Source organism: Diaphorina citri, unplaced genomic scaffold, assembly GCF_000475195.1.
Source record: "Diaphorina citri unplaced genomic scaffold, Diaci psyllid genome assembly version 1.1 scaffold3, whole genome shotgun sequence".
NCBI classification, from domain to species: Eukaryota; Metazoa; Arthropoda; class Insecta; order Hemiptera; family Psyllidae; genus Diaphorina; species Diaphorina citri.
Window position 1 is genome coordinate 712,044 of NW_007377442.1, and position 24,888 is coordinate 736,931.

The following is a 24,888-nucleotide window of genomic DNA, read 5'->3' on the forward strand; positions in this document are numbered from 1 at the left end:
CGATCATACTTCACAAAGAGTGGACACAGTTGGTAGCAGATTTTAAATCTAATTTAAAATCATGAAGCTGACACTAAGCGTTTGTCTGGCACTGGTGCAGGTAAGAGAATTTTCTTTTTATTTATTATAATTAATATGTACAAGTCCACGCCTCTGATATTTAGCATGAAAAAATGGTCCATCTTATGAAAAGATACTCGGTTTTTTAATTAAAAATAAAAGAATTGCGAATTGTACTAACAATATTTCTTCCATTTCAGGTTTGCGGAATTTTCGCATTCCCACCACCACCTGCCCTGACATACCCACCACCAGCTTTGCCACTCCCCGCACCTATCCCTCCCCCACCCTGTTCAGCTGTCGTGGTAGAGAAGCCAACATTCTTGGTAGAGCCAGTGACTGAAGTCATCACCAAACCCAACGTGCAGATCCAGCCTGTTGTGGAGACCATCACCAAACCAGAGTTCATCGTCCAAGATGTACCATCTGTCATCACAAAACCCGAATTCGTTGTCACCGAATCCGTCCAAACATTGGTCAAGCCTGAATTCGTCATTGAATCTGTGCCAACCCCAGTTACGAAGCCCGAATTCGTAATTGAAGAAGCTACCGAGTACATCACCAAACCAGAGTTCATTATTCAAGATGTACCACAAGTTTTGCAGAAACCATCTTTCGTTGTTCAGCCACAACCTCTGGGAGCCCCAATCGTCAAACCCGTCTTCAACACTGTCCCAGTGCCAGAAGTAATCACCAAACCAACTTTCTCCGTGGCTGAGGTTCCAGAAGTGATTGCTAAACCAGAATTCGCTGTCACTCCAGTCCCAACTCCACTACCCAAACCAAACTTCGTCTTGGAGGAAACTGTCATTCCAGTCGCTAAGCCAGAGTTCATTGTCCAACCAGAAGTTATCCCAGTGCCAAAACCAGAATTCGTGGTCCAAGAAAACGTGCAAGTTGTGAACAAGCCAATCTTCACTCCAACCCCAGTGCCAACTCCCATTGCTAAGCCAGTCTTCTCTGTCGCTCCAGTACCAACTCCAATTTCCAAACCATCTTTCGCCGTCCTTAGGGACCTCGAGACGTGTTTTGGCACTAAAAACTGACCGTCGAAAATTTGACCCGATTACATTACTTTCCTTCCTGTAGGATAAGGAAAGTAAAAACGGATGATCAAATTCCCTTTATCTGTTGAACACTTTTACCCAGATTTCATCAAAATCGGTCAGACCGTTCGAGATTCAGAAGCTTGAAGCTTACAAAACACCTGGTCCTTTTAATAATAAGCAAGTCACGGAAGATCTAATTCAAAGTCCTTCTTTGACTTTCACCTTTTCATAGTCATCGTACTGACAAAAGACTTTTGCAGCCGCTGAACCTGCTCAAACCTACCCCCATACCTACTTGAGAAATTCTAATCTTTGATGTAGGTACCTCGGTAATTGTAAAAAAAGCATGTGCCTTGAAGTACTCGTAATGCGAAAGTGGTGCCGAGGTACATTAAAAAAGGTAGGTACCTAATAATATTCTAGGACTTTCTGGAAGGGGAAGGAAGGGTTGTCTGGAAGACTGACTAGGAACGCCGACCCTATTCAAATAAGAAAAAGACCAGGAAGAAGAAGAAGAAGAAGACCTAATAGCTAGGAACGAGCAACCTGGTAGAGAGATCACGTTGGTCTTTCGCCTGAAAGAAGTTCACAAGTATTCACCAGAGTCCTCTACATAAGAAGAATCTTGATCGTTGCGATTATCGCTACATTGATAACAGTATCTCTCCACTTATGACATTCTTTCTCAAATAAGAAGAATTTTATCTCGGTTTTTATTCACCTAAATCAGGTAGTGAAATCTTAGTTTCCCAGAGAAACAAAGAAAGCTTTCGCTTTACTAAAACTGCACAATCTGAAAACCATCCCATCCGCGATGAGTATAGTATCCATTGTATCTGGAATTTCCCCAGGACACTTTCCGTAGGTATTTAGATAGGTACCAGGCATTTCACAGACCTAAATCGTGGTACAAATGGAGACGATCGAAAAATTTTGGTGTTAAAGATTACGCTTTGATGGTGGGGTGGGTAGGAACCTACCTACTAATGGAGAAGTCTAAAAAGAAAGGCTAGATACCTCTGAGGTATACCTACTTGGTAGGCAATACATAGTTACATAGTACAGTACCTATTTCTAATAAGATGTAGGTACATATTCTAGAATTCTTAATTTATGAAACGGGATAGTAAACTACCCGCAACACAGATTTTGCATCCGACAATTTTACCTTCTTTTCTAGCTATTTTCTCTAAACAATATACCTTGCAATCTGTAATCTGTGCAGATTTTTCTTATCGACTTGAAATGTGAGTATAAAATGTTCAATATTGTTACTGAAACTTCACTGGTTCTTCACTTCTCTCACCATGAACACCTTGTTAGCATTTGTAGGACTGCAGGTAAGTCAATTTGCTAACTACTTGAAACTATCTAATTCTAAATATTAATTAAATTACAGACTTTTAACTCACAAAATAGGTGCATTCAATGTTTTGAGTACCTACCTAAGTACATTTCTTAATCTCATAACTTCTTTAAATGAATTGTATCTTACTTTTGAATTTTTTCAAGCAAGGGCTCTTCAAGGAAGGGCAATTAATATTGTATGACGAAAAGTGATGATAATTGTTAAAGGTTGCATTTGATCTATTTTTTTCCAATAAAAAAGTAGCTGCCTAGTTATTCAATATTGTTGCTATCTATGTTCAAGTGCATTAAATTTATGGAGGTTTAAAGTCCGCACGTATTAATATTATATTTTCTCCTTTTTTCCAGATTGCAGTTGTTGTAGCGCAACCACTTCTGCAGCCCTACAAGCCTTTCCTTCCCCCTCCCGCTCTGCCCCTTCCCCCTCTCCCCCTTCCAGCTCTTCTCCCCAAACCAGCACTCCTGCCTCCTCCTGCTCTCCTCCCTAAACCACTACCCCTCCCACCTCCACCATGTGCTGCCACTGTTGTGTCAAAGCCAAGCTTTGTGATAGAACCAGTCCCACAAGTCATCACTAAACCCAACGTGCAGATTCAGCCTGTTGTGGAGACCATCACCAAACCAGAGTTCATCGTCCAAGATGTTCCATCTGTCATCACAAAACCCGAATTCGTTGTCACTGAATCCGTCCAAACTTTGGTCAAGCCTGAATTCGTCATTGAATCTGTGCCAACCCCAGTTGTGAAGCCCGAATTCGTAGTTGAAGAAGCTACCGAGTACATCACCAAACCAGAGTTCATTATTCAAGATGTACCACAAGTTTTGCAGAAACCATCTTTCGTTGTTCAGCCACAACCTCTGGGAGCCCCAATCGTCAAACCCGTCTTCAACACTGTCCCAGTGCCAGAAGTAATTACCAAACCAACTTTCTCCGTGGCTGAGGTTCCAGAAGTGATTGCTAAACCAGAATTCGCTGTCACCCCAGTTCCAACTCCACTACCCAAACCAAACTTTGTCCTGCAAGAAACTGTCATTCCAGTCGCTAAGCCAGAGTTCATTGTCCAACCAGAAGTTATCCCAGTGCCAAAACCAGAATTCGTGATTCAAGAAAATGTACAAGTTGTGAACAAGCCAATCTTCACACCAACCCCAGTGCCAACTCCCATTGCTAAGCCAGTCTTCTCTGTCGCTCCAGTACCAACTCCAATTTCCAAACCATCTTTCGCCGTCCAAGAAGTTGTTGAGAACATCGTCAAACCTGAATTCGTTGTCCAACCCCAACAAGTGCCAGTGAACAAACCCTCATTCGCTATTGAAGAAGTTGTACAAACCGTAGTGAAACCAAACTTCGTTGTGACACCAGTCGTTGAAACCATTTCCAAACCAGAATTCTCAGTTGTGCCTGTACCTGAAACCATCACTGTGCCATCTTTCCAACTGGCTCCAGCCCCTTCAGTCATCACCAAGCCAAACTTTGTCATCCAAGAATCCAACGTTGCTGTGGCCAAACCATCCTTCGTCGTAGAAGAAGTCACTGAAACCATTACCAAACCCGAATTCATTATCCAAGATGTTCCCACCACCCTGGTCAAACCAAGCTTCGTGATTGAAGAAGTTCCTGAGGTTATTGCCAAGCCAACATTCATTGTTGTGCCATGTAGTAAACCAGCTCCAAAACCTCTGCCTCTGCCCCTGCCAGCTCCTCTGCCCCTGCCCCTGCCAGCTCCTCTACCCCTGCCAGCTCCACTGCCCCTGCCTCTTCCTCTTCCCAAAAAACCATGTTTTTAGAGAAGCAATTAAATACTCTCAATCACACCTGAAATCTATCCAATGTATGATTTGAAGCAAATAATTTTCGAATAATCAATCGTAAATACAAACTATACGAGTTCTACGCAGAATTCTTTGGCAAGGTATTTATAACAAAAAGAAACACATCGAACAAAAGTCAAAATCAACAATATCGAAGTTACTCATTCAAATACCTATTTTATTTTTTTACGAAACCTGTTGTCCGTTTTTGCCCTAAACCCCAAATTTACCCAACCTTTACCGACTTACAAAATAGATTCTTTACACATACCTATCCAATCCCCTACCCGTCACCGTCACATATAAATTTTTACACACCCAATTTCCTACCCATTTTTACACACAAACTCCAAATTACCTATCCGTCAACCACCGAATTTTGCCCACTACACATTTCGAATTACCGACTCATACTGAATTACCAACTTTTACACCCACCGAATTACCTATCCAATCAAAATTTTCGCACAACCCGAATTACCTAATCTCATCCTGAATTACCTACCAATTTGTACAGCCACAGAATTACACATTTCGAATTACCTACTCATACTGAATTACCTACCAATTTTTACACCCACCAAATTACAAACCAATTTGAAGTTTTCGCAATCGACCAAATTCTTTTTTATCTCCTTCGTATACCACTGGAACATTTCTAATTGTAAAACAAAAAAGCGATCTGTTTTTCATTTTCCCCCTATTGATCTAAATTTCAGTTTCATTAACTTCTCTAAACCAGTTAATTTAGGCTCAAAAAGCACTGTGATATATCATTATTTTCATTATTAATGCCTTTTATATTCATAGTTAGCTCTCTTTGATATTTTATTATTTGATTTTATTTCATTCATTTTTTAATGTATAATTTTCAATTTATTTCATCCATGTTAATTTTTACCTAGCCACCTTCTGTGAATCTAGTCAGACGTATTTTTGTTTGTTTGTTAACTATTTGCTTTGTTGTTATTGTTGATAAAAAAAAAAAATATTTATTGAAAGAAAAAATTCTCAAGTTTTTATTTCGAAACAATTAAAACAATTTTCTTTTTAGGTATTTTGCTGCTCTAGTGTACAGCTTGAAATTACACGGCAAATATGACGATTTTGGACTCGAACCACTAACCTCCAGATTCAAAATCGATTGGGTTAACCTCTTCACCAGTTACACTCTTGATTTTGGTGTATCTTAGCAAAAGAGCTTACAAGTCAGTCGTTTAGATAGATATTTAGGAGTTATTCATGAACCTAGTATTTGCTTAGGGTGTGAATGTCACATCCACTCTTTTTCGAATGTAAATTGATATTTGTGACGTTATGACTTCTCCGTTGGTATTTGCTCAAAGGGAGGAGAAGTGATGTGGTCTACTTGGGTACTTTTAATATGTATTATTTGAGCAATCGCTGAACAAACACACTCTACAACTCTACAGGTTAGCCATACCTTTCGCTTTTGGCATTAAAAATATACCTTCGAAACCGTTCTTTTCTAAGGTTTTGATAGTATCTACTTTTATCTAGGTAACTGAAAGGAAAAAGAGGGTAGGTATATATGGAAGTTTTTAGTCAGTACAATTCAGTTTTAAAAAAATGGTTTCTATATAGCTATAAATAACTAGCAACAATACAAATGTTTAATTTGGAAAGCCGTAGATTTTATTTTCCTAAGACAAACATTATTCTTATTCTTCATAACTTAAATAGTCCGAATCACTCTCTGATGCAAACTGAGCAGATTTGGAGTCATCTTGAACAGCATCAAAAAAATATTCGTTTTTTGGATGTGGCATTCCGTCGTCTAAATAATGTTCATCATCCTCAACCAAGCCATGAAACCCGTATAGAGTTTCAAACAGCTCTTCCGCTTGGGATTGGTCCACGTTTTTCTTTACCTTAATTTTCGGTGGCAAGAATTCATTAGATTCCTCGGATTGGTAGCCTGATTTGCTTGCAATTACAACGCGTCCGTGATGATCCCTTTTGTAACCATTTCCGACAAGGGTAGATGATGAAAGAGGAGACCTGTGTCCATGAGATTTTACTGGATGTGGATGGGTTACCTCAACTATTTCCAAACCGTCGGTATTAACTACAACAGGGGCATGATTGTGTGTTACTGAATGATGAGCATCAAATGGTCCTGCGTGATGATGAGGAATAGAATGAGTGCTTGAGCGGAAGATAGGATTGGGTAACTCTTCTACCACTTCAATAGTTTGCGGTTGTATCGACTGTGGGATGATAACTGGTCCTGAATGAGTATGTACGGGCGTAGAATATGGGAGCTGTGACACAACTCTGGGAGCTGGGTGAGAAAATTCTTCTATTACATCAATAATTCGAGGTTGCACTGAAGGGGGTATAACAACTGGTTCTGTCCGTGTAGCTGGTTTGACTCGATCTACAGCTACTTCAATGTATTGGGGAACATTATTGGATTGAACTCCAGGACCAACTACTATTGGTATTTGTTTAGGGTTCCCAAGAGGAGCGATTGTAGGTCTTGCAGGTGTATCCACTACTACAACTTTGGCAGGGTTGTTTACAACAGAAGCTGAACTTTTGAGGTTGTATTTAGAAATATCAAACTCCTCTCCCGCCGGATTTGAAGATGAAATCACAACAAACTTGGGTTTCACGATTGTTTCAATGATGTCATCTTGAACGAAGAATTGTGGTTTTGTAATTACTTCAACTTCTTCTTGAATGAAGAATTCTGGTTTAGAAACGGTTTCAACATTCTCCTCGATGACATAGTTGGGCTTTTGAATAACCACGGGTGTTTCTTCCAAGAGGTAAGTTGGTTTCTCAACAGTAACTGGAACATCTTCGACCAGATATTCGGGTTTAGGGATCACTTCGGAAACTTCTTCGATGAAAAACTCTGGTTTCACAACAGGAACAACAGTTTCTGCTACCACAAACTGAGGTCTTGAGACAGGAATCAATTGCTCCTCCACAACAAAACGGGGACTGACAACTGTTTCTGCGACCTCCTGCTCAACAAACGTAGGTCTTATTACCGTCTCCGTGACGTCTTCAACAAAATATTCAGGTTTCTGAACAATAACCTGGCTTTCTTGTACGCTATACTCGGGTCTTTGTACGGTTTGCACAACATCCTGAACTAGGAAATTTGGTTTTTGAACTACTTGTACTTCTTCTTGTACCAAAAAGTTTGGTCTTGGGACTGGAACAACTTCTTCAGTAATAACAAATTCCGGTTTCACGACTGTTTCTTGAGTTTCTTGTACAAAGAATGCTGGTTTTGCCACTGGTATGATATTTTCTGTAATTTGATACTCTGGTTTCCTAACAGGCACTGGGACCGGAGAAATGACGATGTCTGGTTTCTGAATAACTTCCTGTGAACTTTGAATTACAAAGGTTGGCTTTTGGATTGGAACTACATTTTCCTCAACTACAAATGTGGGCCTTGGAATAACTTCGGTAACCTCCTCGATTTGGAACTCGGGCTTTACAATGACCTCAACGTTTTCTTGGATAGCAAACTCTGGCTTTTGTACGACACTGACTTGTTCTTCAACTACGAAGGTAGGCTTCACAACGGTCCCAACGATTTCTTCTTGAACCAAAAATTCTGGTTTGGACACTACCTCGGAAATTTCTTGTATCAGAAATTCAGGTTTCTGAATGACGCCAAGAACGTTTTCTTGAACAACAAAGTCCGGCTTTTGTATGGTTTCAGTTTGGGGCTGGAGGACAAAGTTTGGTTTGGTAATCACTTCTTGTGGCAGAGGAACTTCAGTTACTACTGTACCTACTCCAGAACTAAAGCCACCATTAGTTCTACCCGGCAGAACGGTTCTTGGTATGGTGCTTGGGATAATTCTCTCCTGCTGAGTTACTGTTGAATAGGCATAGGTATTGCCAATTACTTTGTCACCGAGATAGTCCACGTAGTTATTTCCAGATTGAGTATAAATATCAGGCTTCTCAATTGCTGAAGGGGAAGCAAGATATGGATGAGGACCTTTTGCTGATGGCACATACTTATGAGAGATGGAGTTGGTATTGGGGTAGGTATGGAAGTGATTTGGATGAGCCCTAGATAACTGTAACATAAGAACATGTAAGTAATGAGTTAGCTGTTAGAGGATTTGAACCAATTTTTTTTAGGTACAGCACCTACTTCCAGGCTTAGGTACCTACAGGCTATAGAATCTATTAACACGCTTGACTAAACATACCTATTGCTAATAACTTACCTGAGTTAAAGCAAGAAGGAAAATCCACAGAAACATGGCTCTTGTAGAGAGCTCGTACTTTTGAAATTGAATTTGAAATATCAAATACACTAAAATAGGAGTTCTTCAAGTTTGGTAGTCGAATGGTCTACTGAGAAGAAACTGATCTTGTTTTTGCTGATTTTCCCGAAAATATTGATTTATATCCAAAATAAACACAAAGAGTTTTCTAATCAATAGAGGAAATGGTTTCTATGCATGTAGCTATACCTATTTATTATTTCAAACCAAACGGAAATATTGCTGATGGATGATAGAGCGATCAAAGTGTCCATTTCAATGAAACAAAGACTCTGGTTTGAATGAGTATGTACGAGTATCTACAGGGTGAATAAAGCTCGTGCATGGCGTACTTTCTGTGATAAAAATGATCACAAGTACACATTTACCTTTCATATCCTATGGAAAGTGCGAAAAGTACGAGATTTATGTACGCGTTTCTCAGAAGAAAATGGTTTGTGGCTTCGTGAAAAATTGACATATTTGGACAAAATGGGTATTTTTGGAGAGCTGAGACTTCAGGAATAGTTTTCCTGTTGCATGCCAGCAGATTTGACCTTTTTTTCCTGGTCAAATTTCCTCTTGAAATTTTAAAAGAAAATGCTGATCAGGTAAATTTCTAAATTAAACCAAACGGTACCAAAAAGATAATTTTACTGTTTTAAGTTTTATTTATTTTAATGGAAATTTTGTGCAGATTTCAGTTATGAAACCCATTTTTCTTTGTTTAACTGAAGGTCACGTATTTTAAAGAAAAAACAAAATGGCGGATATCTCGGAAACTAAGCGAGATACGAAAAAAAGTTATGGAATGTTTTTTTTTATTGGAAATGACCTCAGGAATCTACTATAGGCTTTTGGTAACGTTTTTCGTGTTCACCCTGTATATCTCAACGATGGGTTGGTTTTTGTCTGGAATTATAATATTTTCTTATTTTTGTTTCCGGGAATAAGGATTCCGCATGCCTGATTCATAAATCTAATATATTTTTAAAATTTCCTGTTTCGAAGGAATCAATGGATATCTTATCTGGAAGATATGTGATTCAAATTGAAACAATAGAGTGTCTCTTTGATCTCCGATAATGAAAATTTATTTATAATTATAACATGTGATTTTCCGAAAAGTTCTCAGTTATAGTTATGCACTAACACTATGCTCTATGAATACCTACTGTGACTTGATTCTGGTAGATAAAAAATATTACTTAAAAGACAAAATATATCTAGCTCCACTTTTACAACCGTTCTGTTAGAAGCAGAATCAAAAGTGTCCTGGTTCGAGGCCCGACAAATGTATGGTTTCAGCCGTTATTCAGGGCAAAAGTTTTGAAAATGCTCGAAAAAGTTCACGTCTCTAACGAATATGGTTTTTGCCTAAAGAAGTTTATTATTCTTTATAAAATGTAGATCAAAAGTCTCCATAGGCCGAACCTCGAGAAATTTACGGATTCTTATTCGGAAATTTACGGCCACCACTCGGACTTCAAAATTGCGCTTTTCTGGGCACATGTTTGGTGTAAAAAGCCAAGGAAACTCGCCCAAACTCTGCAGACTGTTTCAATTAATTTTCTTAGATCAAAAGTGTCCCTGTCCGAGGCTCGAAAAATATACGGAGTCAGGCCAAAAGTTTTGAAAAATATCGAAAAAGTTCACTCTCTTGCGACTTTAGTTTTCGCCCAAAGGCGTTCAAACTTTCTTAATAAAATGTAGGCCGAAGCTCAAGAATGGTCGGTTCGGCCACTGTTGGGCCTTCATTTTGAGATATACTTGGCTCATGTTAAAATACACCCCCATCTCCCTAAATTTGAAATGATAATAAAATAAATCACACAAAGAAATAATTAATATTTTGCATGTCGCAACATACCATTTTATTGAAGTCAGTTCTGAGAAATCAAATCACAAGCTTTGAAATAAATAGAGTAAAAAAAGTCACAGTCAATAAATAAATTGCCTACTTTATGTACAAGTGGATATCTTCAGACACAAGCAATTAGTTGGCCAATATCCAGAGGTCAAAGGTCAGTCTGAAATTCTAAATCAGGAAATCTCTCTAGATTGAAATTACTTGACATTATGAAAGTGCAAAATGACAATGTTTTTTCAAGTGAGATTCTAATGAGATACCTTATTACCGATTTACCAATTCATAGATTGACCTTTGCCCAAAATTTCAATTGAACTAAAAATTGGATCTAACGCCGCTCGCTCAATAGCTTTACTATTACTAGCGTCTGGCTGCGGAACATTTTTTGCAACCGCAATCTGGGAATGGCAACCAAGACTTGTATTGTTCCTTGACGACCACTTGTGGCTTATTGTCTGGTCCATGGGTAATTTTAAACGGCACTTTCTTTTCCTTGATAATATACTTGGGTCTCTTGATAACCTCTATGATTTCTTCAACTTCATATTGAGGGGTATTCACAAGTTCTACGTCAGACTGGATCTCAAATGCTGGCTTTTCAATAATTTCCTCGTATTCTTCAATGATGTATTTCGGTTTCTTTACTTTTTCTACAGATTCTTGCACCAGATATTCAGGCTTCACGATTGTCTCCTTCACAGGTTGAACCAAATATTCTGGCTTGGCTACCCTTTCTGCGTATTCTTCCACCACGAACGAAGGTTTTGTCACAACTTGGACTGCGTTCTCGACGACGAAATCTGGTTTCGTGATTACTTCTTTGTTTTCCAATACTTGATAGGTGGGTTTTGAGATTTTTTCGACTTTCTCCTGCACCACAAACTCCGGTTTCTGGATGTACTGAGGTGCTTCGGTGATCTGGAAATCTGGTTTTACCACGGGTATGGGTTGAGGTTCCACGACGAAGTTAGGTTTTTCTACATACTGCAGGGTTTCTTCGACCACAAAGCTTGGTTTGAATACAACTTGATTCTCGTCCTCCACTATGAACTCTGGCATGGCAATGTACTCTACTTGTTCAGTGACTTTGAAGTTTGGTTTCTTTACAACTTCCTTCTTTTCCTCCACAACAATATTTGGTTTCTTGATAACTTCCACATTCTCCTGTACAGTGAATGATGGCTTCACAACAGGCTGAGGAACTTCCTGGACAAAGAATTCTGGTTTCTCCACGCTGACGTATTGTTCGTTGATTTGGTAACTTGGTTTCTTCACCGTTTCAACTGTTTCCTCTACTACAAAAGTCGGCTTAGGAATTACTTCAGCTGGTGGGGCAGGGGGTAGAGGTACGGCAGGAGGGAGAGTGAGGGCTACAGGTGGTGTTGGAGTCTGGTAAGTGGGTAATATTGTTGCAGGGTAATCCTGGTAGTTGTAGACATTGTTGGGAAGTGAACTGGAGTATGCCCACTGTAATCAAAAATAAACAAAACCAATTATAATAAAAATATTATGACTTTCGGAAAATATAAGACCAGTAAATTAAAGAGTGGTTTAAATGAAACGATTTGTTCTTCAACTATTTAATTGACAATATACTGTGTACGTCCAATTAAAAACTTTGAGTACTTACCAAGAATGTGAAGCACACAGTACGTACAATGAGGTGCCTCATCATGTTCAATTCACCAAACGTCCGCTCTCTGGACTGTGCGGATTGATCTGAGAACTAGTTCAGTCGAAGATGATCTTAACTTTAAGTTTTCCAGATAACGGTCCAGATCTTCAGATAAGTTGACAAGTATAAACAATTCGCTATAATCGTGTCTTGTATTACGTAAGTGAACGATGTGACTAACGTAAACAAATTTTACTGTAGAAATAGTTTGACATAATAGAAAGTGTCATGTGTCTTTTAAAAACTGATTGGCCCATACTTATAATAGTATTACAGATACGGTTAGACAATAATAAATTATTTATTGATGGTAGATAGTCCTATTATCACAGATCATTTTAAATCAATACAGAAATCTTCAGATTTCACAAGAATACATACAAGGAAAATTAATCTAAGAAAGAATCAATAGAACCAAAAGTTAGTTAAAAGGTATCTAACCCCTCGCTTCTATGAATCCATGTTGAATTAATGTTGGTTAAACCTTAGATTTTCCAACGATCTCCACTTGTGAAGAAGCCAAATCCTAATTTCAACGTGTTATAGTTATAGGTACGGAGGTAAAGTTGTCAGTGTCTAATAAAAACAGGACAATATTTTGTACTTCAAGTGAAAATTCAAGTCACTAAATATAAGGTAGGTACCAGCAGAGTTTTCCTGGTCTCAAGTGTTGAATGTCACGAGCAACCTTGTCCAGAGTTGCTGATAAGCCTTCTTGTCACTTGATTCCAATCTTGTATCTTTCTGTTTTCTGCTACTCATCTGATAACATTTTTGCTATCAATGCTTATGATAACACGAACTAGCATCTTCTATGTCAATCCTTCGTTATGTGTAGGTCTCACTAGAGATTAAGGGCAGGTTTCATTAAGGTTTGGTAGGTAATGTTAGTGGACTTAAATGGAACTTTACCCCAATAAAGCTGTTATCATACTTGGCACCAAACTTCGAATTGAGCGAGGTCTACTTCTAATTTTCTATGTTTTTAATACAATTTCAGTTCCCATTCCCAAAGTTCCTAAAAAGTAGATTTATGTTAAATAAACTAAGAAAAGTTTAGAAAATGAAATAAAAATATAGTGTCAATTTTTTATTATTCGTCACTTGTGGGCTTTTTGCAAAATATATCAAATTATTAACAAACAAAATATTTCTTAGAAATTAAGCTTATTTACAGAGTTTTTTCATTATTAAATAATAAAAAACAAGGAAGAGTTCAAATTTGCAATGGTAAGTTAATAGTAAGAGAAGGTAGGTACATAAATCAAATAAACTCAACAAAAAAACATCAAATACTTTACAATAAAATTTGAGGCATTTAGAGGCAATGAAAACTTGTGTGATGTCCGATAATATCAAGTTTAACTGTTCCTATCTACTTGGGTATTTAGTCACGGCTTCTACAATCCTAAAGATAAATCTGCCAATTTCTGTCACTACCTTTTGATCTCATAACAAGAGGATCCATAATATGTTGGAATTGGTTCCTTATAATTATAATCGAGCATATTGTGTCGGAAAATTCATTACATGTGCATAGTGCTCATATGATTCACTAATTTATAATTTTATTATCTTCCCTGTACCACGCGCAAGCTTTAGATTTATATCCACAGTTAGTACTTTGCAAGCCAATGTAGAAGAATTATTCAATATCTATCATAGTGAATTACTCTTTTAATTATACATTGCAAGCGTAACGCATCAGAATTATTGGCCACGAGTATGAAGTCCTATTTATTATGCACGGGACATGACTTTAAATGTCAAAATATTTATTTAGGTACTGCAAGTTACCGAGGTACATTTTCATTATGATTGTTTAATGCGTTACGCTTGTGTAGATCATAACACGTGCTGAATACCGAGATGCTATCATCAGAGGTAGGACCATATCAATAGCAATAATGTCTACTAAATGACAATGTCGGTATTTGAATAGAACGGGGTGGTTGTTAATATTCACAATACAGGATGTCCCATTTATGGGATCATGCCATAAGGGAAACATGGGCTTCCCCTATCAGGGGTGATATATAGATATGGGTTCTTGGATCTTATTGGATTGTTCTAGGAAGCAGTCAATAATCGAGTGACCAGCACTGCGATTACTGCCAAAAGACACTTATTTCATCCAGCATTCAGTAGTTCAATTGCTAAGACTTATCTTAAGACTCGGGGCAGCTATTTTAAATGGAAGATATTTGTTCAAATAGGTATAAGATCTTCTATTTAAACACAGTTAACCGGTAAATTAGCAATGAAGTTACTTAGGTCCTAGAGCCTAATGTTTCATAACTAAATACCTAATCGTAAAAGTTGAGTTACATAAATACAAAAACATTGAACAGGTGTCTTGGACTTACTCCTGCATACAGTCTGCAGCTGTGCCGTCTGCAAAAGTTAATTCTTCCTTAAACGGGAGACCAAGATTTCTGCAGAGTGCGAAGTTGCAGAGTGTATATCTGTATCGGCACATATTCGACGCCGTCGATCAATCGACGTCGACTGAAACCGTACACTGCCTCGACAACATAGATTCACCTCTTCACCTGGTTGATCGACGGCGTCGACTATGTGTGGACACAGTTAATCAATAGTGTCCCGTTTTTTAAACAGAAAACGTTTGAAGCTCCCTGGATTTCCGGGTGTTTGTCAGTACTATTCGTCGTACACACTGACAAACAGTAGGAAGTCATACGGTAGTTCAGGTCAGTTGATGTTCACACAGCGGAGGTTCTTATTTGGCAGCCGGGCTGTGAAGTCAAACGACCGCCTGGACACTGGTCTCACGTCTAGGTCGTCCTGGTAGCTAGAGCTGGCGTTGGAAGTGCTATCAGATGGAGCTTCCTCTCCCATGATGACGTGAAGGGGGATTTTCTTCTCCTTGAGACGGGAACGGATCATGATTTCCAGCGTGAAAAGTTCTGGATCATGAACGTGCGCGTCCGGGATATTCTCCCGCATGAATATCGCTAACCTGGGAAGAGAATGGGATAGAATCAATACTGAGAGACTTGGAAACTGATTAACTTGGAATAGAATAAAACCGATGACTCTAGGGCCAGACACTCACTATCATGTAGATCTGATAGGTACACCTGATCAGATCTACCAGGTACACCTCATCAGGTCTACCTGATAGTGAGTGGCTGGCCTAAGTCAACAATTAACCAGACTGTTTACGAGTATGCGAAAATGGGAAGTAAAAGGGATTCGAGGAAGAAAGGTCTGCCTTCTTCAGCTAACAGTTGAGTTCTAACCCTTATCTTAACCTGCCCAAGGCCTGATTGTGCAAGCTCTAAGGCTACGGTTCCATGGTATTAATATTTCTAGTCTTACGACGCGCGACGGCGTCGCAAGATTGAATCAACCATATTGATCTCTATGTACCAGTATTTGCACCTACATATACTTAACATTGCTTCCTAATTTACCTAAGAACGTATTCGGCATTATGTCCACTAGGTCCCTTGCAGGAGACTATCTGGTTGGCAATCTCATGCAAGGGTGCCTCTCCCAACCACATACTATTGGTGGGACAAGCTATGAACATCATGGTACGAATGGGTTGACTGGTTTCACTGAGACCATCTTCCGAAGACGAACTTTGATCAGAGTGATCTTTGGGGTAGAATTGTTCGAATGAGGTTTTGTAGCCTCCTAGGGTTCCTTCTCTGGTGTGAAGGTAGGGGACGGCAGATTTTCCGCTTACGAGGAAGGCGCGACCCCAGACAATACTCTGAAAGCATACAAGGAAACCGGAAATTGTCAATGAAAGAAATTTCAATGTTTAGGGCCTGGGGAATTGTCGAAAATATCTTTCCCTGAATACCTTGTGTTACAATTTATGACTTGACTTGTACAATTCCTACAGCCCTTTCCTGAAATGAGAGAGAAATTTTCATAACTATCCGGAAAATGATATACCTATTTCAAAACGAAATCTTATAACATCTTGAGTACTTGAGTTCCAGAACAGTCGTAAAGACCCACTTGTCAGTAGTACCTTCAGCACTTCGCAAGTACTTACTCGTGTAGATAAGATGTGACCGAAGTACCGTACTTGAAGATGATAAAGTAAAAATAAAGTAAGGCTATTGTGGGTCACATATGAATAAGTATCTAAATATTTAGATAAGACACAATAACAATGAAGTGTGTCGAAAAAAATAGGATCCAAGTACCAAAAAGGCTCTTACAACAGAGTAATCCCCTAATCAAAGAAGGTAAATAAGCTAGATTAGAAATAATTTATCTCAGAGAATCAGAGAAATGTGAAATGTCTCCTAGTGTGGTAAATGATTAGGAAGCTCCCCTGCTTAGCCGTGTTATCAAATAACGAACAAAGCTAATGTTACCTTCTGTTTATTAGGCCAATCAATAGCGGGATTCACGGTTGATGAGCTACTGAATTTTAACATCAGCTCGTGAGTAAAAGGGGTGAATATTAAAAGCAAAAATTATGCATTAATCTTTCCAGTCCCTGAGCTTGTCCTAAAATTCCAAATCACTTCCTTTGTCCAAATATAATTATCGCCTTATATCTATTAATAGAACCGCCCTCCCCCCATATAAAAACAACAACAGAAATTTTGCCAAGATATTTTATTGGAATATGCACCGTACATTAGACACACCAGCCACCGTCAAGGCTATCAAATTCGCGTGGCCTTATGGTAAACTATTTGAAACTTGCGCGAAAATATTTTTTACGCTCAATTTATGACTTTATGTTCTCCAAGACACCAGCCACCTTTCAAGGCCGCTGAGGTCGCGTGGCCCCGTGGAAAACTATGTTTTGCGCCCAATTTTTGACTTGACGCTCCATAAATTTTACGCCAATGTTTTGAAAAGGGAACACGCTGGTACCTAAATTGATAAAGACTAAAGTTCGAATGTCACGGTGCGGTGTATGGAATTTTCCATTTCCCAATTTTTGGTCTTCTTCTACTTCTACCTTCTTCTCTTTGGACACCATAGTTATAGTCGTCTTTGTCTATTTTCGTTACCTAAAGCTGATTGGTCGACCGTGAAGAACAGTCCTTTGTTTGAAAGGCTTGACTAAGATTCTTAGTAAGATAAGTAGATATTGTTATTATCTACTTATTACTCTTATTAGTAATAAAGTTACTTTTTTGGACTTGTGGGTAGCTGATAAGTTACCACGAAAGCCATTGATTTAGCCTCCCATGAACATGGTTATTAGCACAGGTTTACGGTGTTAGTTCTTCTCTCGACCCATACTTAGATGTAGGGGCAACTGAGCCAAAAGATGGGTTCAGCTTATATGAATCTACGAATCTTTCAAACACACAGAACACACTGTATATTTTTCTATTCTATTGAGGGAACCCTGTATGTAGTTGAACACTCGGTCAAAACGTGAACGCGCTACTTAGCCGAGAATGTTGACATCAAATCTCTGCATCATAAAAACACATTTTGGCAAAATTAACATAACCTAGATTATGTTGCTCTCCCGCGATAACTCTCTGATGCGTAGATAAAATAAACGTGGTAACCCGCCAACGTAAGCTTCAAATAACGCGGTTAGGGCATTAAACCCTAGTGAAGTATTTATGTGGCGCGGAAGTGTATCAGCGAATTTCTATCGCCCAAAATTTTTCTCAATGGTTATTTTTGATTTCAAGATACAAGATAGGCCAAACAAATGTTGTATTGTACCTAACCAAGAACGTGACTAAATTGAAATTAATGACAAAAGGGACTTTTTAGTCCTACGTCTCGTCGCGTTGGTGCGATATTAAGCTGCGTCCAGTCGACATCGATCGACGGCCGGTCGACTATGTGTGGACAGGTGGACACACCTTAAGATGGGTGGAAATAATATTTACCTCGGGTTCTTGTACTAGAGTTGCCACCCGACCAGGCTGAAACAAAAGAAAAAGAAAGTTTTGCTTAAATTAATGATTAATTTTATTGTCAATTGAACTTCCTTCCTATAAGATTAGGGACAATATGAATGGGTAAGATGCAGAGTGGACTATGTCCAAGCAAAGCGTTTTGAGATAAATAGAATTAAAGTTTAGAACTAGCCTAAGTTTGAATAGACATAGCCATTTTGTTTTTACTCTCATTTCAACACTAAAGGGAAGTTAGCAACCAATTAAAAAGTAAAAATAAGATCTTTTCGTGCTGTTTCCAGCGATATACAATGCTCAAAAAGTCAATTTTTGAACTTGGTCCGCTCTGCCTCTTACCCATTCTTATTACAACCAGCGAAAGGGAAAAAAATTGCTCGTTTTTAGGTGCATGCTCGTACGTTTCGTCAATACGAGTAGGTATGTAGGTAACAATCATTTTGCTCTCAGTGCAACAAACCCAAACTTTCAAACTGCTTGAATTCTATGTCATAAAAAATGCTACCATTCACCTGTTTACTGAAGTAATGACTTTATAGCCTTAAGTTTTACTTCTTGAGGCTAACACACTTCCATGTCGAAGCAAGAACTTTGAAGCAGTAATTTTAGTCATTTAGCAGCGAGTGCAGGTGCACGTGGTAGATTGACTTTATATCAATAAGTAATAGTATGCTTCGTTATGAGATACGTGAGAGTGTACTACTTGAAGGAAAGTAACCGCTTAGGCCAACCACTCACTATCAGGTAAATCTGACAGGCGAACCTTTTCAGCCGTACCTGTGAGGTATACCTGATAGTGTGTGTGCTCATCAGGTATCAGGTAGACTTGACACGCGGCCCTGGTCAGGCGTACCTGTCAGGTCTACCTGATAGTGAGTGGCTGGCCTAACAGTACCCTTTACCCCGGATATAGCCTCGGTTAGTGTTATTATAGTCAAACTTTGAAATCAAGGCAGATAAAATCCAATGTCTCCTTTGGGATTCGAACCAGCGCTAACCAAGCAGACAGGCCATCTCGATCAGTTTTAGATGGCATGTCATTTGTTACACATTTTCCCCTCTACTTTTCTATACATTTTATCATGGGTTCACGAACTGATCCTATGGTCTGACTGGCAGGTGTAAATATGACCCTACTTATATCAAATCCATGTGATAATTAACAATGCTATTATCATTATGATTATTACTACTATACTATAACAGCTGTTAATGTAGTATGTACACAAGTCAAGGTCTTGGCTAGTTATGTGGCTGGTGGCTGGTTCTGCAGCAGTCTAAACTGATATGCCGAATACGACTGGTAAGTACGTACTGTATACTATAGGTAGTACTCATTTGGTGTACAAAATAATAGGTATGGTATGTAGGCAGGTACCTACTTAGTGTGTACACTTGTACAGATAAATTGGGTTCCTATAATGTTCTTCTTTGGCGAAGTTGAAACTGTTGTATCAGATAGGCACAAGTATTCTAATGTCACTCCTCGTTCACTCTCGTTTTGCTGATTTATGAGTTAGGTATGTCATGAGTATTATGATTTATGACAGTTAGTCGTATCGAAGTGTTATGACAGTTAGTCATATCGAAGTGTTATGATAGTCATATCAAATCGTTAAACCATGAGAGTAGCAAACAACCCTCTGTGATTCAAAAATAGATAATCTCGAAGCCAGCAAGTCACATCCTGTTTGGCAGATCATCATTGCACTTTGCAACTGGGAGCTTTCAGTAAAAAAGAAGAAGGTACTAAGATAGGTATAACATCAACTTAATTGCTGAAAACAAACAGAGCTCTTAAGTTGATTAAAACCATGTAAAAAACTAACCATATCGTATTTTACAGCACTAGCATCTTGTCTTGTCAATAAGGTACCTATCAACTTTTTACTCATTATTGTTAAGTACTCGGTGATAACTGATAACGAAACATCATTAAAAGCAACTGTGTTTGCCGACATTTGATAACAACTTCCGGGTATTCTCTTGCAGTCAAGTTCGTCTAGTGGGCATTATGGCCTTGTCTATGAGATCAAATTACCATGTTGTGGTCTTGTCACTTAACTTTCAGGGTAAGCAAGATCCTGAGACGATTATCTGAAATGTAGGCGCAGAGCTCTTGCGAAATCACCGTCACGGATAGTTGCAATACTGAAAAGATTGCAACACTGCATACCTGCAGAAGTGACATAAAATATCTACATAAACCGATACCTACGTACATATTGGTAAAAACTTTTAGTTTTGAGTCTAGGTCAATACTTATCAATAAAACCATGTTGTAAATTTTATTAAAAGAAAGAAAACAGGCGTACTGCAATATTAGTCCAAAGGGTCAACCGAGTACCTATAAAACTGTTTGAATTTCCATTGCCAATAATGGTGTGTAGGTATAAGGCTTTTATTAGGATTTCATTGCCAACTCCTACACCTACTACAACATGGTATATAAAACCCGGACATTATTTAGGACAAGGGCCATACTCATAGAATTAGTGATAGCAATGAGATGTTGTGTTCAAAGGTCCATGAAGTACGATAAGTTACCAAGAATTGAACAATTCTTTGCACTGAACAAGTGATAAGTTCTAAATTCCCACGGTCTTCCGAAGAATCGACTTTTGACGGAGATTTTTATTGGATCGCTGTTGTATATCTACATTACCTCCCCATACCAGTAGGAATAAGTTTTATTTTAATATTGATTAGCATTATTATCTAATCGATTTGTTTATTTTATAAGTATTTGTTGATATAACTTATGTTTCTCTTTATCACATTCAAGTTGTATGCCTACACGACGTTTTAGATGTTATTAGGTAGGCTTCTATGACATTGACTAGTTTTACATTGGTTTAACACATTGTGGTTGTAAATAAAATCCTCAAAAGACGAAATAATAAAGCCTACTTTTCCCCTTTTCTTTTAATCTATGATATAACTTATCTCAATGCCCTGCCTTATCTACATTCCCTTTAATATGTAGGTAGGTACTCTCCAATACCTACTCTCCATTCTGCCTGAGTGTACTCAATTTCTCATTTCCTTTCTTGAATATGTCAATCTTATCTAATATAAAATGATAGACTCTGATTAACAAGGCTTAATTTAGATTGACATACTAAACTTTATCGTGAGTCTCTTAGAATCAAAATAGGCACGAGTATACCTATACCTAGATAGATACCAAGATACCCCACTTATTGAGAATATCAAGTAGTTTAAAACACAGTATACCTACCAATAAAATGACGAAGAGGATCGAAAAAAAGAAGTTATTGATGTAATTCTTTAGAATCAATTCTTTGGAACCCTTCAATTCCTTACGAAGAAGTCAGAATTTGCACACCCCCGAAAGTCCCAGACACTTCAGTTATTCATAGAGGCACAATTGAAGTGTGTTATTTTTTGTGTCAAAAGAAAATACGAATTAAACCTACTTGGACTTATCATTTCGATAACTGCAAAATAACCATACTCAAATAAAGGTAAGTACTTACTTTCGTATATATCTGGGTTAGGTTAGTTATAATACATAGTTAGGTATCATTTCTGTTACCTACACCTACTCTAACGCACAGGGTATAGGCAGGTTAGTCCGCAGCATGTTAGTACTTTCTATACGGTTTTTCTTTATCTCTAGATAACACATTTGGGTTCAATGCCACACTATCATAACAATAACCACGTGGCCAGACACTACTTAGAAGGCTATTTCACTATTTTACCTCCTACACTGTTAAGGTGTATTTTCCTTTCGAAAAACGGACCTTTGGAAAATTGACCACTGCTCCAATGAAAACTGAATGAAGCGGTGATCAATAAATTTTTACAGTGAATAGGTAATTCCTGAAAGGCATGATGGTGCTGTAGTTACATACAAACTATGAATTTTACTATGATCGATGATCGCCCTTATGATTATAAATCCCCTTTTATTACTTGTAGCTATGTACCTATCACACAAGGTACGGTTTTCCCTAAGACCTACGTACTGAGTAGGTATAAGTATGTATAGGTAGGTTTTCCTAATTTAAAGAGAAATTTCAATGGAATTTTCCATTTTCAAGCAGTCAAAACAAAAGGGTTTTCAATTTAATAGACTATCAAACCAATCAATAAGACCTATAGGTCCAAATTTTTACAGAAAATTCTCCTGTGTATTTTACCTTGACTAGGAATTCGGCCCTTAGGCAGTTCACTACTAAATAAAACCTACCTTTACATACACCCAGGTCACCTGGGTATATTCACAAACCTATTGTTTATTTTTTTATTGTTTTCTTTATTGAAAGCCGGTTTTAAACTGGCGCCGTTTGGGTTATTTGAGTGAAACCATCATCTTACTGCTTCGTACTGTGTCTAAAGTCTAAACCAGCAATCAAGAAACCTAATTGATCGTTATATCTTACTTGATGTAGTCTCCAAATAATAACTCCTCAGTATCAGACAATTAGCGGTTCTTGGTAGACACACAGAAAGTAATCAAATAGCATGTAAGAATATTTGTAAGATAGGTAGGTACCCATCAGCAAAATACCTACTTACTCGTACGTATACGTACTTCTATCGCATGTAATACGAGTTCACAAAATATTCGCGCTGTATATGACGCAAGAATGAGTTGAGATTTCATTATTCCTTGAAACCTTATGTTAGGTGAGGAATATAAAGATACAGCTTGAAAGTTGAAAGTGAATATGTCTGCGGTCTGTCACGGAGACAGCAAAATAAATTCTCTACATGACCCGTTTATAAATAGGTCAGGTCTAGAGTCAATTCTGACAAAAGAGTCATAAGTAGAGGTATTTTGGGACATGAACTGTCGTAGGTAAGAGAAAACTAGTGTTCTATATGTTATCATTTAAATAGGTACCCATTAGGGCAGATAACGTTTATACCACCCACATTCCTTTGCTATCTTATCAATACATTGTCTGTATCCAGGATCATAGCATTGTCTACGTTTGTCTAAGATTTTATAGAGATTTGAATGATAAAACGCCGAAATGTATACAACTTTTAGATACACACTAAGTATATAGATAGGTACATCTGTCTGAAGGTTACCAAAAATGGTAAAACTGACATGGACCAATATTGTGAAAATCGATGTTTCCCGAATTTACTCTCAACGTTTTCGTCAACTTACTGTTTGCCAGAAAATTTTGTACGAGTAGGTAGGTATGTAAAAATAGACTACCATTTCCTGTTTTGCAAAGTATAAATACTAGGATACCTCCCTATGAAAATATTACCACCAGGTTTTGAATAGGAATACTTACATTATCTCGAGTTCCTCTGTGCTGATCATTTCCTTGCCAGAATTTCCTCGTGTATCCTTTGACATATCCTGTGGTGGACTTGTCATAATCGAATCCTGGGTGCCAGCACAAGGATCCGTAGCCAAAGACCCAGATGGAAGAATTGAGATCTTCAGGGTTAGAGTCGGGGTGCTCCATTACTGAAGATAATTCACTATCACAGATCACGATGAACTAAATCAATCTCAGGTAACTGATCATTCGATTGACTGATGGTGTCAACATGGAATGATTTTTACTAAGGTTAAACACAACTCAATAACTTGTTTCTCGAACTACAGCAGCGCTTTGAGTTGAGAACTAACGGGAGAAAGTAGGTACCTAATGATTGATAGTTTTGTAAACGACGCGATGTTGAATATCTGTAAAATATATCTACTATCAATAAAAATCGGGAAAAAATATTTGAATTTTCTGATAAAAAATTACTAAAAAAACACACAAGCTTCCACTACCTCTAAATGGTTTGAAATGAAAATGTGAATTGTTTCGCTGTTTGGAAGGTCACAAGCTAGCTTGTAGATAACAAACTGAACGCTAAACTCACGAGTAAAGCCCCCTCTGTGTCTAACTTGTCTTTGTTCTTTTTATCAATGAAGCGCTTGCGTATTTTTACATTCCCTTCTGCAAAAAATGTTTCCTCATTGCTGAAAGAGAATAATGGTAGGTATAATGCTTCTCCTATTCTTATAGGTATTGCTCAATGGTTTATTTTGGAGGTATTTAGAGGTACCTATTAAGCAGTGATGAACAAGAACGGATCAAAGATCAAAATACGTTCGAAACAAAAAATATTCAGCCAGCTTAGTTGACTAATTTGGTAGCGCGTCTGCTTTGTAACCGCTAGGCCGCGGGTTCGTCTCCCGGGGTGGATTTTATTCTGAACGGATAATGTTTGTTCTCGGCTGGCTTTCTCCTATCCTGTCTTCCTTCTCTCAATAAGACCTTATATCAGTTATAGTTCCCTCTATCAAACCTAAAAAAAAAATCCATAGATGTTCGAACTGTCAAAGGACATGAAAGTTCATGTCTTCTGACTGTTTCATTTTTCTATACACGGTGAGTTTTGAGTCAACAATGTGTGATACATGATTACCTACTTGATTAGATTCCTAGGATATGTGTCAGGCCCATGATTGAATTAATAATGAAATTTTCAAAGTTGACTTGGAAAAGTTCTTGTAATTATGCAAGTCGTTGAAGTCGGAAAATAGTCAGTACCGCAATTATGTAAAACCAAATAAATGGACATATTTCGGCATAATAATAACAAAACCCTATCCCAAACCAAAACCGCCAGACCTACAAAGTTGAAACATCAGGTGATGGGAGTACCCAAATGCCTCAATCAAAACAAATTATACACTCATATTAAAAGAATGTGTGGCATACAGTAAAAATTCCACTGTGTTTACAAACATATGTACCTATAATGGTAATTGGGCAATTTCGATTGTTCTCGTAAATAAGTCTCTTGGGGGTCTGAACCTCCGAAACCTTGTGAGGTGATAAAAAGATAAAGATTATAAATTCAATAAATTCAGGACGGAGTTACCACTAGCGATGCGATATATGTT

The 24,888-nt window shown here is 38.0% G+C and overlaps 4 protein-coding genes across 4 annotated transcripts; 1 reads left to right on the top strand and 3 right to left on the bottom strand.

Annotated features, from left to right (window-relative positions):
• The first annotated feature begins 2,403 nt into the window (after positions 1-2,403).
• LOC103514343 (calphotin-like) lies at positions 2,404-4,378 on the top strand. The gene is made up of 2 exons (XM_008479250.1): positions 2,404-2,449; positions 2,826-4,378. The coding sequence occupies exons 1-2, from the start codon at positions 2,417-2,419 to the stop codon at positions 4,263-4,265; spliced, it is 1,473 nt and encodes a 490-aa protein (XP_008477472.1). The 5' UTR covers positions 2,404-2,416; the 3' UTR covers positions 4,266-4,378.
• Positions 4,379-5,948: 1,570 nt separating this feature from the next.
• On the bottom strand, positions 5,949-8,648 carry LOC103514435 (zonadhesin-like). The gene is made up of 2 exons (XM_008479341.2): positions 8,519-8,648; positions 5,949-8,365 (listed from the first exon to the last, which is right to left on the bottom strand). Exons 1-2 carry the CDS (start codon positions 8,552-8,554, stop codon positions 5,972-5,974), a joined length of 2,430 nt encoding a protein of 809 aa, XP_008477563.1. The 5' UTR covers positions 8,555-8,648; the 3' UTR covers positions 5,949-5,971.
• Positions 8,649-10,404: 1,756 nt separating this feature from the next.
• LOC103514516 (zonadhesin-like) lies at positions 10,405-12,268 on the bottom strand. The gene is made up of 2 exons (XM_008479444.3): positions 12,058-12,268; positions 10,405-11,894 (listed from the first exon to the last, which is right to left on the bottom strand). Exons 1-2 carry the CDS (start codon positions 12,100-12,102, stop codon positions 10,788-10,790), a joined length of 1,152 nt encoding a protein of 383 aa, XP_008477666.1. The 5' UTR covers positions 12,103-12,268; the 3' UTR covers positions 10,405-10,787.
• Positions 12,269-13,413: 1,145 nt separating this feature from the next.
• LOC103514608 (glutathione-specific gamma-glutamylcyclotransferase 1) lies at positions 13,414-23,853 on the bottom strand. Its single transcript, XM_008479532.3, has 4 exons — positions 23,273-23,853; positions 17,961-17,996; positions 15,540-15,844; positions 13,414-15,082 (listed from the first exon to the last, which is right to left on the bottom strand). Exons 1-4 carry the CDS (start codon positions 23,447-23,449, stop codon positions 14,815-14,817), a joined length of 786 nt encoding a protein of 261 aa, XP_008477754.1. The 5' UTR covers positions 23,450-23,853; the 3' UTR covers positions 13,414-14,814.
• Positions 23,854-24,888: the final 1,035 nt, after the last annotated feature.